Genomic DNA, 14,524 nt, shown 5'->3' with positions numbered 1-14,524 from the left:
TTACTACTTATTTGGACATTGGAGGTGTTTGAGGATTTTATTTTTTACAAAAAGTAGCCTTGTAAAAAAAGTTAATAATAAAAAAAAAGATGCTAGAATTATATATTCTAATTGAACATTTAAGAACCTGGGGCCATATTCCTGAAACTATCTTAAGACAAAAAATATTCTTGCGTCGAACTTTTTTATTTACTTTGGACTTAAGAAAAACTGCTATTCTTTAAAAAAAATAAATAAATAAAAACTTTTTTTATACATTATATATATTTACAAATAATATATTTTGTTGTTTTATAAATAATAAGCCACATTGATCAGTACTACACTTGACCACATTTTAAAATATTAATCTTATCAACATAACCCACACAAATTGCTGTACATGATTGAATAAGCGACTACACATCATTATACAAAGTGTCCTACATTTTTTTTTTGAATGAAAGTTACATGAACACGCGCCTTTTCTCCATTTCAAAATAAAGGTCCTTGGTTTGGTGCTGGGGGAAACTAGTGCCTGACTAGTAAAAAAATAAAACATAAAAAAATAAAAATGTACGTTGTAAAACTGATTTATTTTTCTTCCGACATTGTTAAAAATTATGAAAAGAATAGTGTCATCCTCATGGTTTGTATTATATTTTTTATATAACAATGTTTACGTTCTCGGAAGTGAGTTTAGGCAGTTCACGGGGCAACTGCACACTGTTGAAAGACCCCCCCCCCCCGCAAGGCCTAGGTAACACTGTTTTGTAGTTGGGAGAATGGAGGCTTAAGGAGATATGTTTGTTTGGTTGTTGTTCTGGGATAAAGAGTAATTGGGAACCCAAGGGGGGCAGTAAGAACCGGGTTGTGAAAGTTCCCGCTCTTTGAATCTAAAAACATTTACAACAATTAACTTTTTAAAGTTGATTTGTTAAAATGAAATGGGGGCGCCAAGCCTATGGACGGAGAAGTAACGCTATAACATTTCTACCCGATCAAGGGCTGTGACAACAGACGATTTGGGTAATAAGAGGACTGGTAGCAAGAAGCCCAGAAGATCACCAAAGAGAGGGGAGGCAACTTTAAAACATCTTGGCTTTCTGGGTTAGCAGAATACTGGCAGATTCATTTGGGTGTATGCAAATCCAAATTTGAGAAAACGAATAAAGGGAAATTGGTCACTGGTGTGAGCAAACTCCACAAGGTTTAAAACAACTTCTTAAAATTGCTAAACAGCAGTAGAACTACGGGGTAACAGGGCTACTGGAGAGTCCATGGTCTGTTCCTGTGTGAAATTAGAATACAGACAAATCACAATAAAATTTGGTGAACTCATTTAAAACTTTCCGAACAGCGGTGGATGAGTATTTCATTTTACAACAGCATGGAATACTTTTATCAACAAGTCTTACAAAAGGACGTGTCCCGGCGGCTCCAGGTTGGCCAAGAGCTAATCGACTACCTTAACGATCCGCAAAAATCTTCTGATGTGGAGCAGGACCGACAACAACTGGATGCGACCATAGATGAGTTAGCGGGCTGGGTAAACTCCAGCAATTTTAAGGTAAGGACGCTGACGGAGGTGATGGCTTTTGTTTTGTTAGGTGTTAGAACTTCTATAGCGAGTTCTGGTAGTAGGACAGGCATCGTGGTTGACTATTAATGAAGTTTATTTTCTGGAATGCTAGGGTGGTGTGGCAGTGATATTGTTGTAATATAACTTGCAGTACTACACAATGCGTTCCTCTGTGTCCGAGTTGTGCAAATCGAAACGGTACAGGATTTAATGCTAAATCAGAGGGCTTAGAGTGTCTTTACAAACTCTGGCTTGAGGGGTGTCATTCGCAATTAACTATTTTCTATACAATGAATTTGCTCTAATGTTTATAAACTTTAAATGAAAAAAAAATAAATCACAGGACTGGTGGGTGTCTCCCAAATTAACAGCTGTCCATGCAGTGTCCGCAAAGCCGTGTTTCAAACCGTGATTACCCCTTCCCCCCCATCCCCCCCCCCCCCCCCCCCCCCCCCCCCCTTCTTGATATACAGCCTAATATTAACCGTATAAAATGTGTGATGTGGGACTTAATGACAAAGTGTCTGCCAAGTGCTGTCGTTTATCAATGTGTCATTGGGACAAACCTTTACTGTACAGCTTGGTTGGTTGGTTCGTATCCAATCTGTAGAGTGTGCCAGCGTTTTGTGCTTTGTACAGTAGCTTCAACCCGATATAATAGAAATTCCAAGCACCTTGGTGATTTATTTATTTATTTTTTTTAACTTACACATTTAAGCCAAAACTGATTTTTGGAACAAATAGTCAAAGACTGCTGAAAAAAGTGGTGAAGCAGAAGCTATACAGTGAATTGCAAAATTTGACAATTCTCTGAGGAATTACAGCTTGAGTGCTTTCTGCATCAGCACCAGAGAACGCTGGCTCCTAAGTGATTCTGGAGACTGTCTATTTAAGAATATCTGTTAAAGGAACCAGAAATTTAAAGGGACACTGTTGTTCTGAAGTCTGTTGTCATGCTTCTGATGAATCATTTAATCCACACACACTGAAACTCCACTGGCCTTGAGCCCAGTCCTGGTTTACAGACCTGCTTAAAACAAGTATATTTTAGTTCTCAGGAAACTAGGAGTTTGTCCTATACATTGTTCCTCCCTCCCGAAGAAATCCTATTAAATCTGCACTCCATTAATTTTATTCATGCTTTGATTAGTGTGATAAGTTCAGAGCAGTTGTGACAGGGATCTCTGTTCTTGGCACCTGGTCTTTTTAAAAAATATATCTAAACAGGAGAATTTCTGAAAGCCATAGCTGGATGTAAAATAAATAGATCAGTAAATAAAAGCAATCCCACATTTTCTTTTTTGAGAAACTTCAGAATTAACCTTATGTCATAAACAAACAAAACACTTGCAGTCCTGTGATAATGCACCCTATTCTGATATTGGAGCAGCACTGTCAGGAAACACAAGGCCATCACAATTTCTTTACACAAAGATGCAATGGGCAAAACTGTTTTAATGTCCCACTAAAAAACAAAACAAAACCAAAATCATAGTAGTACTTGATGCAGTATGATTCAGGTTTATTTTTTATATTGTGTAACAATCATCATTGGGGGGTGGGGGGGTGGGGGGGGGGGGGGGGGGGGCAAAACCAAAAAAGGAATACTGCTTCTAAGTCCTACGCCCTCATGTGTCATTGGTAATGTAGAAGGCACATACATAGCTCCAAGAAATGCATGGATGAACAGAAGTGTCTGAATGCTGTGATTCACAGCTCCATTGTAGAATCAATTCCAAAGGGATTGGGCTATTTATTTACATATGGATAATTAGCCTACTTTTGTCATTCTTCATAATTATAAAAAAAAAAAAAAAAAAAAAAAAGTTTATTATTTACAGTGGCCACACATCATCATTAAGTCCTTTTATAAAAAAATAAATAAACAAATAAAAAAAGCTTTAACAGGGCTCTAAAATGGCCTTTAGTTTAATAAATTTGTAGAGGGCACCAAGGCCACAAAACGTAACATAAGGCCAAAGTGTAGGATGTTGTGTAATTTTGCTTAGGATTTATATATAACACTAATGATTGGCCACAGAAGAATCAACGGTTTAACTTACTAATAACTATGTATTTGTTAAGAAAATGATGTTTTTTTTTTTTTTTGTTGTTTTTGTTTTTTTTGGGCAAAAGCTGCCTCTGTACATTTTAATAGTTTGAATTGTGCGGTGTGACGCAGCTGTCATCATCGAGATTGCATAGAGCAATTCAGTGCTTGGCAGACAGAAGGTAGCCATGCACCATGAGGTGGCGAGATCCCTGACCGGGAAATTTAAACCTCCCCACTAGCAGTGTGGCCAGCCCGTCAACCAGCAACCTGGATTCAAGTCTGCGAGGATGTAGGTCTCTGCGCTGCAGGCATTGGCTTTTACCTCTACGCCATGGGACCATTTTTCTCAATTTTAATAGCATATATTTTACAAAGTTTAACATAAACCAGGGCTAGTGTTCTGCGATACCTCATTTAGGGAGCCTCGATACGATACAATGCACATTATCATGATATCTGATACTATCACAATATTTTTGATCTTATGTCCATTACATGGTAAATGGCTGCCAAATTCCTTTTTTCGCAAGTACAAAGTGCATAAGAGGCTAATGTACTTTTTTTCTGCTGAAAATAAGTTACCAACTATACAATTCAATTAAAATTGGTAAGAAAGCACAACACTTGGTGTAAAAGACACCATTTTCTTTATTTCTTACAATGTACTGTAGGTCAGTCAACATATAAAGGTGTTTTGAAAAAACAGCTTGTTGCTGACATTACAATAGCGGCATTATTACAAAGATATAACATTTTCATAAAATTACAAATTAAATAGTGTTTAGGACACTTCTCTTGCATCTGCAACAACACAGACTGGTTTATGCTGTACTTGCTGTAAAACTGCTTGCATGTGTTTCTCATATACCCTGGACACAGAGTTGCCTTAGTTAGAGCAGGGCTCTTTAACTAGTTTTTTAAATTTAAGGGCCAGACTGGGGGGAAAAAAGTTAGGAGGAGGTGGGCCAGAGTATTTTACTCTGCACATTTTTAAGCAATATAATAAATATGATATAACTTAATGTTCATATATTGAACAAGACTTACAAATTTGACCATATGAATAGTACTTTAATAATAGAACAGTGTGAGCATTTAACAGAGTATCATTACAAACATTTAAAAATGTTGCAACGTATTAATAGGATAATTTAAGCGATTAGCGCATCTACTTTTTTTTTTTTTTTTTTTATATATCTTTATATAGCGCCTTTTATAGTGGACCACCATCACAAAGAGCTTTACAAGTGTTGTGTGAAATTTAATTACTTTAAATTTAAAAGGAAGTTGATGTGGAAGTAAATCAGGCAATTACTTCACAGAGTAATTTTAAAAGGTCCTTTATTATTTCACACACACACACACACACACGCAGTTACATACACAGATGCTATACTGCGAATAACGATATCCCTAACGGGACATAACCCAACAAGGTTACATACAAAGATTATATTAATCACAGATCAATACAATCCATGAGACGCAACTGAACTAATTCTTACCCTTCCAAGCGGATCGGGAGAGCCCTTCGACCCTGGTAAGAGAAAGCAGCTGTCTCCAAGAAATTACCGAGCAGGACTGTGCGCTAATCCTCACGGCTGACTCTCATCAGAGCAGAGGAGAACCCCGTCCTTTATAACTTACCAAGTTAGGCTTTTGCATGCGAGAGAGTAATTGGCCAGATCACTCCCTCGAGGCTCGGCCCTCTGAATAAACTATTCCTTTCCCTAGAACATTCTAACCAAAACAAGTTATAGAAACGTGACAAAAACAAGTTATATAAGATATGGGGTTATTATAGGGCAAGGGCAAAGATGAACTCGAACGCATTTCTAGAACTTTCTAAAACACACTTTTTTTTATTACAACAAGATACGAGACTAGGGTGTATGAGCTATGCATCAGCTGCAAAGTCACTTACAAGAACATTTTGAGCTTCTAACTGCTCAGCCCTCTGAATACGTATTTCCAAAAGCTCCATGTTTGGTTTCAAAATGTCTTTTCACATTGTATTCCTTAACCACTAGCACACATTAATTGAGCAATAAACACAGTGGCATTGCACTTGGTACAGTTGGTAAAATTAAGTCTATTGGTCCACTCAATCACCATAACGTTTTCTGTTCTTACTAGCTAGAGTAGACGGAGCCATGTTACAGCAACACAAGTTTAAAAAAACAAATCACTGAATACATATTAGTGATAAATTAGAAATGTTATAAAACTAAAGGTTTCTCCTCAGTCACCGTGTCATTGCCTTGTGTTGAGTGGGTGAAGGGGTAACGGATTTGTGATAACTAAATAAATGAATACATAAAAGTTTTTTTTAATCAGGTTGACAATAGTTTTTTCAGGTACTTTTGACTTGTGTGTGTACATCTCCAATATTATTCCACAGAATAGAACTCTCACAAAACAGCTAGTTGCTTTTTTTTAAATAACTCAACTCAAATCACACAGGCAACGCCGCAGCAGAGACAAAATTCTGTTTAAGCATATTCAAGTCTAATATTTCCATCAAAACAATGTCCTAGTGCACCTTGATAAGAACATGACGTTACTAGAGAGAGGAGGCAATTCGGCCCTTCATACTCTTTTTGGTTGTTAAAAAATCTTGCAAAGAAAGTAAACTGGACATCAGACAACATTTCTGGCTACTAGAATAAACTGCAATTGCTTTTTATTGCTTTCATGCTGAATTGGCGGACTGCAGTGTGACTCAGAAGATTCTAAGGTCCTGTGCTTTCCTCTACAGCTGAAGCATCACGTTGATCCTAAATTGATATAGCAATGAAGTCTGTATTCATCCTGGTCTTTCCACTGCTCATGCATACAAATTACAATTCAAAACACAGGAGTTTCACAGCTATCGCATTGCATATACATAAAATACAGATTACCTCAAAATCCAAAGACTATAAAAACATTGCTAAAATTTGACATGTAGAGGTAGAGTCTTAATGACACACGTCTGAAAAGTATGCAGATTATAGCACATGCACTGTAATGACTTATAAACAAGCATCAATGAGCTCCCTTTTGATCTGCTTCTAGTGCATTCCTGTTATATTTGCTATCTTTACTGTGACTTTTTTTTATAAGTAATACACACTGGGATTCTTTTACTTAACCTAAAAACTGAAACTACATTAAAAGAAACTCCACTTTGGCAAAGAGATTGGGGTGGCAATCTGACAGATCTTTCAATTGCCATTGCTGAAATCCAAAATAGTTCCACACCAAGCATCTTTTTCCGGCATTCACCATTACCGTTGCGGCAATTTAATTTTCCCAGAACGAGCAGGGTAGTTGGTTACATCCACTAATCAGAAATGAGTAAGCGTAGTTCATTGTTTTTAACACTCACCGCCCCCCACCCCCCCCCCCCCCCCAAAAATCTATCTCTTTATTTATTTATTTATTTATTTATTTATTTTCTTTCTTAATTCATTAAAGCTTTGACACATTTTTAACAGTAAGAAACAAACGCTGAAAGCCACAAACAAAGCTGTAAAATGGATTTCAGTAAAACACACAACAGTACACAGGAGGTCACGTTGAGGGGCCGCTACTCATTACTGTATTGTGTTTGGTCTTTTAGTCCGCTCTGATCGAAGGCATACCCGGTCCACGTTTTCCAGTTCTCCACAGCGGGAACTAATGTACAGCGCAGAGATTGAGCCTGCCAACATTTTGAAGCTTGCACCTCACATAACGCAACTGTAGTATTGCCTAAATGATAAAAAATCTACAGCCCCTGTCAAATGGACATACGCGCATCCCTGAGACGCAGACAACTGCAAAGCTGAGTGTCCCAGCAAAGCATGCGTGCATAAAGGACAGACATTTGTCCCAACACTACTATTATCCGGTCAGCCCCCAGTCTGTAATGGTGCATGCAATGCTCTTAATGGAAAGTGACAAAATAATCAAATAATCATTTTATTAAATATGACTTTACAAACTCCCTCTTGTCAAAAGTAGTTTGTATTTTGTGGTCTGTAAACACAGGCTTATGACAAGGTCATTATGACATTTTATACAATAGCACAGAATGAGGATGTCTAGGGGTACTGGCTCCAAAACAGTCACCTTAAATAGTCACTTCCTTAGCAGATGGCAAGCCCTGCGGTAAAAATTGACTTCCTGTAATTTTTCCCCCGAGGCCAAGAGGCTGCTGTGTGGAAGTTCTCTTTAAAGCACAAGAGCTCTGCCCCTTTTTCTAAAATTCACATGTGCGTTTTAAAGATTGTTGTTTATACAATGTATCGATCTCTCTGAGTAGAAGCAGTTTCTAAGAACCCCCACAGCTTATGCTTTTGAGAAAAGTAGCAGTGTAGGAGCCTCCCATGAATCTGTAGAGTTGACTCATTTGTAGATTTCATGGCTATAAAAAGAGGAATGTGTAAACTGGGTCAATGCTCGGGGATGCGGGTACCTGCGTTCTTTACTCACGCATGGTTTGTCAGGACTTTCAGATTTGCAGTTGTCTGCGTCCCTGGGAAGTTAGTTTGGGGAACTCAGCTGAGTTCCAAAGTTGGGCCAAAAATGAATTCTGAATTTAATATTGTAATTTAAATAGTAACAATTCTTGTGAATGAAAGACAAAGTCCTGGTGATCAAATTTGTTTTCAAGTCTCATGTGTTTATAGCTTTCTAAAGTATGGATGCATTGGATTGGTTCAGATAAAATAAACGAGCGTTTACGTGTTATGAACATTGAGGTGTAAGTTACCTTCAGAGATTGAATTAAAACATCGGAAATGCATTCTAGTGTTCTGGCAGTGAATTAACTTTTTGGCAGTGTAGAACTTTTTAAAAACATGTGTTAATTTAAATACATACAAACTAATATCTGTAATACATATTTAAAAACCTGATGGGTTCTGGGGCATTTGGTTTCTTAATATTGAAAGCAGTGGGGGACATTTTGTTGAGTAGAATGGTTGGTTGTCCTTTTGATCTTTTATAGACTTTTGCTTGTGGATTGTATTGCTATGCTTTTTTAATATTCATTTTTTTCGACAGAAAAAACGTTGTTTGGCTTTCAGTGTTTTGTTTCTTATTGTTATTAAAAAAAAAAAAAAAGTTAATTTTTTTTTTTTGTTGTTTATTATAACTAGGGGTTCTGGTGTCATGGGAAATAAGTTAGCCGTGAAATAAGTTAGCGTTTGCCTTTTTGAGTCTTTCTGCGCACGCACAAATTTTAGAATATAAAGGCAAGGTTAAGCCGTCTCCATCTTCTGTCTATAAACTTTAATTCAGAAAATTGTTTTACTTTTAAAAATGTTGTCAGGATCTTTATTAAAGCTACATTATACGTGGTTAAAATCGAAAACACTGTTATAATATTAATAACACTTTTATTGTATCATGCTGTATTTTATTTAATAGCGGTTAACTTTAAGCTACTACAAGGACATGGTAGTGCGATGTGCGACTTATTTTTATGTGCAATTATATTTGTGTTAAATCGTTAACACTTTTTAAATAATATGACAGTATCTATTTAACATTCCCAGTTTAAACAACATCAGAGTTGTCATTTTAAGTTTGTAATCGCCGGATATTTACATTAAAGGTTTTCTTTGTAAAAATACTCCCGAAAGAGAAATAAATACGATATTCTGTATATTGGTTATGACATATCAGAAACAATTAAGCATTAAGATTAATTTTTTATGTGCAATTAAATTATTACAGCTGTCAAGTCACAAACCCCTCCCCTCTATAATGTATACTGCCGAGACCCAGTGCAAAATCTAAAACAATTTATTTTTATAAAATATACAAAAAACAAAACCAGACCGCATCACAAGCATCGATCTGTAAGTACTGCACTCTAATTTGTCATTCATAATACAGGTGTGTATATATACACGTCTGCATGCTTCTTGGTATGATCGTATGAATGTATGTATAGGAAGCCAATCGTTTTGTGCGTTTCTCAAATGATCTATCTATATATGTCTTAAAACACCATCTTTCACTAAAACCATATACATTTAAAACGGGTTTAGATATTCCAACATGTAGACTTAATTAAAACATCAAACAGTATTCTCTGTATCAAAGTGTTTGTACCCACTTCCTAACTATTTAAACGTTTATTTAAAAAAAACAAAAAACGAAACAACCGAGCATTTTACCGTGAAGATAATAACTTGGTTAAACTTGAGCCTACATAGAATAAATGCTTCTATTTGCTTAAGCCACAGTATGGTATGACACAACATTTTTGAAAGGAAATAAACATTTGGCAACTGGTGATTTTAACTCTGCATAAACATAAATTATACTGACAAAATAATGTTTTTAAAATATATATATATTTTTTTTTGTTAAAAACCACACTGCACATCCAAACACAGCGAGCGCTTTACTTTAAATAAAATATATTTATAAAAAAAGCTTTTAGACATTGATAAATCAGATATGTTACTTTTTTAAACAGAAAAATAATGTCTGCAATACCTGTTTTCGTTTGTTAAACACAAATGGCATCTGTAAAATCTTGGATAAATCTCCACAGAACCTTGCCTTTAAGTTCTAAAATTCACGTGTGCTCAAAAGGGCAAACGCTAACTTATTTCACGGCTAACTTATTTCACGGCTAACTTATTTCACGGCTAACTTATTTCATGGCTAACTTATTTCCTGTGACAGGTTTTCAGTAAAAAAAAAAAAAAAGATTTTTGCAGATTAAATACCTGACGAATTTAATGTTGAAGTTACCAGCATTTATTTCATAAAAACGGTAAAAGCAGAATCTTCACTTGCTTTTATTTTGAACTCCTTTTACCAACATCCCCTGGTGAGAGAATGCATGAAAGGCTTCCCGTGGCGGTTCGTATCTAGTTTGTTGTTGCTCACCACACTCCTTACATTTTCTGCAATGTCATGCAGCATTCTCAATGTCTGTTGCCAGCTTGGAAAAATAAGTGTACATTTACTACAATCGAAGCAGACTTTATTCCATTTCACAAAGACGGTTTTAAAATTGAGTTTTGATGTTTAAGTTCGACGTTTCTTTAAGTTGAATGTACAAAGTTAATTATAACGGAGCTGACACGCTGTTTCAGGCAAGTAAATGACTTCTATTAGTGTCACAAGCTGCAAAATATAAAGTGTTTTGTTTTATTGATAATAGTACTGTTAATATTACATAACTGTTTAAGTTGTTTATGTATACCGATTTTTACATGGGTAGGAGGGTTGTTTTAACTGATTTTGACCCGTTTCATGGTCCTGAAAACGAGTGCCGCGTTTTATTCATCTTTAGAAATGCTGGAAGCCATAATCATAACCTTAAGACTTTGTACTTTATCGGGACAACATTTTCCCTGGGATACCCAAAATTCTCTGGGACCTTCAATTTTTATAGTTGAGAGTCCTATACGCTTGTATCTGATATTTTATTTGTAAACACCACCAATTTCAAATAGTTGTAATATTTAAATATGTATGCTCGCATAAGTTTTGTTTTTAAATATTCAAATATTTGAAAATGTTTACATTTTTTGCAGAAAACAAATACTATTTGAAAATATTTAAATATATAAGTTATTTGAAAAAAAAAAAGATGGATGGATGGATATTCAGCTGTTCCCAAATAGTTAATGAATAATCAAAAACTAAAACCTAATTATTGCCCTAAATGTATAATTATGTACCAAATCTTGCAATTACCATATGAGGAATGAGGAAAATGCTAAATAGGTTCAATTTAGGAACTTCAAAACTTGCCGTTAAACCAATGATTAAAAATATTTCATTGTTTTCAAATATTCAGTTAATTGTTCAAATTAAATCTAATTGAAATAGGGCAGTTTCCAAAAGATAATTGATTGGTTAACAAGGACAAGGCTTACCCTGCTTAGAATTCAGGATAATAGGCTTCTGTATGTTAGTTACATGTTTATGAAGAGTTTAAAGTATTTCAGTGTATTTCAACTACTTTACTCATTTAAATATTTTAATTGCTTTCCACAAACCATATAAAATATTTACAATTTGTATTTAATTAGTTTCAAATAATAGTTACTTTTCACAAACCACATTTATAACTTATTTATCCCAGGTCTGGTCTCTATGCAGCAGACATTGCTTCAGTGTCACGTTGTTTCAGTCTCTGGACATCTAATTGATGCAGAACACATGTGTTTTCATCCATTTTATTTGATGCAGGAATGGAATTGAGTTAATAGAAGCTTGATTAGCAACAGTGTATAATTAACAACCTCATGTGTATCTTATTAAACTCGGTAAAACCAGGAATGGATCAAACCGCTATGCAATGGAAATCCTATTTCCATCCCTGCGATGTTTAGAAATCATTCAGCCCTTATATAATGCCCCAAGGGATCACAGCCCTCCTCATTTCTAAGATTTGAAAGTTAATCCTATATCAGATGTATTGGATTGTAAAAGCCTAATCAGAAATAACTGCTGACTCCACCTGCTCAGTTTGTCCAAAAATTTTTTCACTGTGGGGCATTTTTCACTGCTCTGCGTTTGCCAGCACACACCTACCTTTTGTCTGTCGCATATGGTTCATGTATTATTAACCACTTTTTGGGAAAACAACTCCAGGAATTATTTTTAAAATCCTGTTGGATAGAAGAATACTGTAAAGGACTTTACATGTCCACTGAAAAGTGGACATGTGGTCTGCTAGACTATGTAATTCACCCCTACCTCCAGAATATAGATTATTTTGGAAAATGTTCAAAATCTGTGTAAAATTTCACAGCAGTGGATGCATGTCTGGCATAATCTGTCTTTCGCCCGTGACCTTGGTAGTTGGTGATCAGTTGGTGTACTATATGTTGGTCCAAATATGTCAGCATTTATGGCATTCTTAGAGCTTGTATTGACAACTTTTCAGCAAACATTGACTCAATTGCATGTCCCTGCCAAGTTTCTACATCTTTTTTGGTTAGCAATTTGCTGTAAAGCACAAGAAGCTCTCTTGAGTCAGTAATTGTAAATTGCTTCTCCTCATTCTGTAGGCTCCAGTAAATCTCTGTATTGGTCTAGGAACCCTTTTTTAAAGAATGTTGTGTTATGAAGCCCAGCACATTCCTAACCTGCAGGCAGCTCTAACACTAGTGTTTATGCCCGGCAATGAGGGAGCATTAGCCTAGAATGTTTGGTATTAACTTCTTTGGTATGTTGGCCCTTAAATCTGTTGGCTTGACAGGGTGATCTGCTGTAGAAAAGTAAAAACTTTAGTTTGTTAAACCTTTCTGTACACAAGGTAGACCTTTTTCGAATGTGAAAGTATGGTGTGACAATTGGAATGATTACTGAAGTCACTTAACTAACCTGGATTGGAAGACTGTCTTTCACAGGTGATCAGCTACAATATAATACTGCATTTAACCACTGTGCCACTCCTGCAGTTTCTCCCCCAACTACTCTAGTTACTGAATTACAGTAGGCAAATATTCCATCCTGTTTCTTCGTAAGTACTTAACCAGTAATTCCTGACAAACATTGGTAATTTGCTTTCCTTTACTTGCAGAGGTAAGTGAGGTACCCTGGTTTAATGAGAATTTGTCTTTTACAATATGGGTGTGTGAACAAATGTTTACTTCATTATGTATCATTGTGTGAAGTGGCAGGAACTCTCACTTATTCATTTTCTCATTGCCTGTGCTTTTACTCTTTTAACCTACAAAACCAATGAACATTTCCAACCCAAAGTATACATTGCGTACAGAAAATACTTGGTTAAGAATATTTTTGTAATGCATTTTAAAAATGTTTAAATTAAGAACCTGAAGCAAAAAATACTAGTTAGTGATGCTGCAACCAACAATGCTGCTTTTTATGTGAACTCGCTGATAGCTGACAATGCTGTTCTTATAGAAAAAAAAGAATTGATGTTTGTCTGCTACTCCTTTTTTTTTTTTTTTTTTTTTTTGCATTCTGCTTGAAGCTTGGGATGTAAAGCAACCTGGATTTAACATGGAACTTTGAACTTTGAGATTTGAAGATGTCCTCCACATAACACAGATCTCTATGTCTGTTTAAACAGGACAACAATAGTCTGTTGTCCATGGAGGCAATCTTCAAATCTCATGATGTTTTTCCCATAAACCATTTTTAAGGACTGGTTGCCTTGCCAAGTTTCACAACAGACATCAAACAATCTTTTTTTTTTTTTACCAGGAATTACATTTTTCAAGCCAGCTGTAGGTTGGTCTATTTTTAAACATCTACAAAACTGTATTAGGACACAAATGCTTCAGGTATTTATTATTTTTTCTATTGACTGGGTTATCCATGCTTTCAGTAAGTATGTGAGGCATGGTGAGAGTGATTTGAAATTCAGACAGGGGTAGAAGGGAGATTCTGAACAGCATACTTCACATTCTAACCATTTTACCATACATGGGTCTTAGTGCATTCTACTGCAAGTGAGATGTTTAAGGGTTATTTAAAAGTCCTATGAGGTACAAGAATGGAATTCTTCTGCATGCTGATTCACTTTCAGCGCTTTTGTAATCTCTTGGAGCAAAGCCATTTCAGTGTTAGCCTGTCAGATCCCCTAATGGCAATAGGTAAGCTTTAGTTTCCATTGTGGCATACTGTAAAGCAGGGTTTTTCAACCGGGGGTATGCGTACCCCTGGGGGTACTTCTAAGGGTCATAGGGGGTATGGAGGATGACTCAAATGCACAAATAAAAGTGAAAGAAAATAATGATCTTGAATTTTTTTTAAACTATTATATATTCTCTAAACAACAATGTATACTTATTTAATTGTTAACCACTAATGAAAAAAAAACTAAACAAATCACAGAATATATCACATCCACATTTTACACCTGTACGCACGTGCGATTTCGATTGCGTGGACTTCCACTCTGATATATAGGTGAAGCAGGCGTCTGGCGATTG

General features: G+C 35.8%; 1 protein-coding gene across 30 annotated transcripts in view; it reads left to right on the top strand.

Annotated features, from left to right (window-relative positions):
• Positions 1–734: 734 nt before the first annotated feature.
• Positions 735–14,524, top strand: part of LOC121312935 (CLIP-associating protein 2-like) — a 136,481-nt gene continuing 122,691 nt past the window's right edge. For all 30 annotated transcript variants that reach the window (XM_041244901.1, XM_041244900.1, XM_041244879.1 and 27 more), the window contains exon 1: positions 735–1,549. In XM_041244901.1, the coding sequence (XP_041100835.1) occupies positions 1,346–1,549 (204 nt within the window). In that variant the 5' untranslated portion in view covers positions 735–1,345. The remainder of the gene's footprint in view (positions 1,550–14,524) is intronic.

This window comes from Polyodon spathula, chromosome 3 (assembly GCF_017654505.1).
Source record: "Polyodon spathula isolate WHYD16114869_AA chromosome 3, ASM1765450v1, whole genome shotgun sequence".
In the NCBI taxonomy this organism is placed as follows: domain Eukaryota; kingdom Metazoa; phylum Chordata; class Actinopteri; order Acipenseriformes; family Polyodontidae; genus Polyodon; species Polyodon spathula.
Note: the sequence above shows the minus strand (reverse complement) of the source record. Positions and strands in the feature narration are given on the sequence as shown.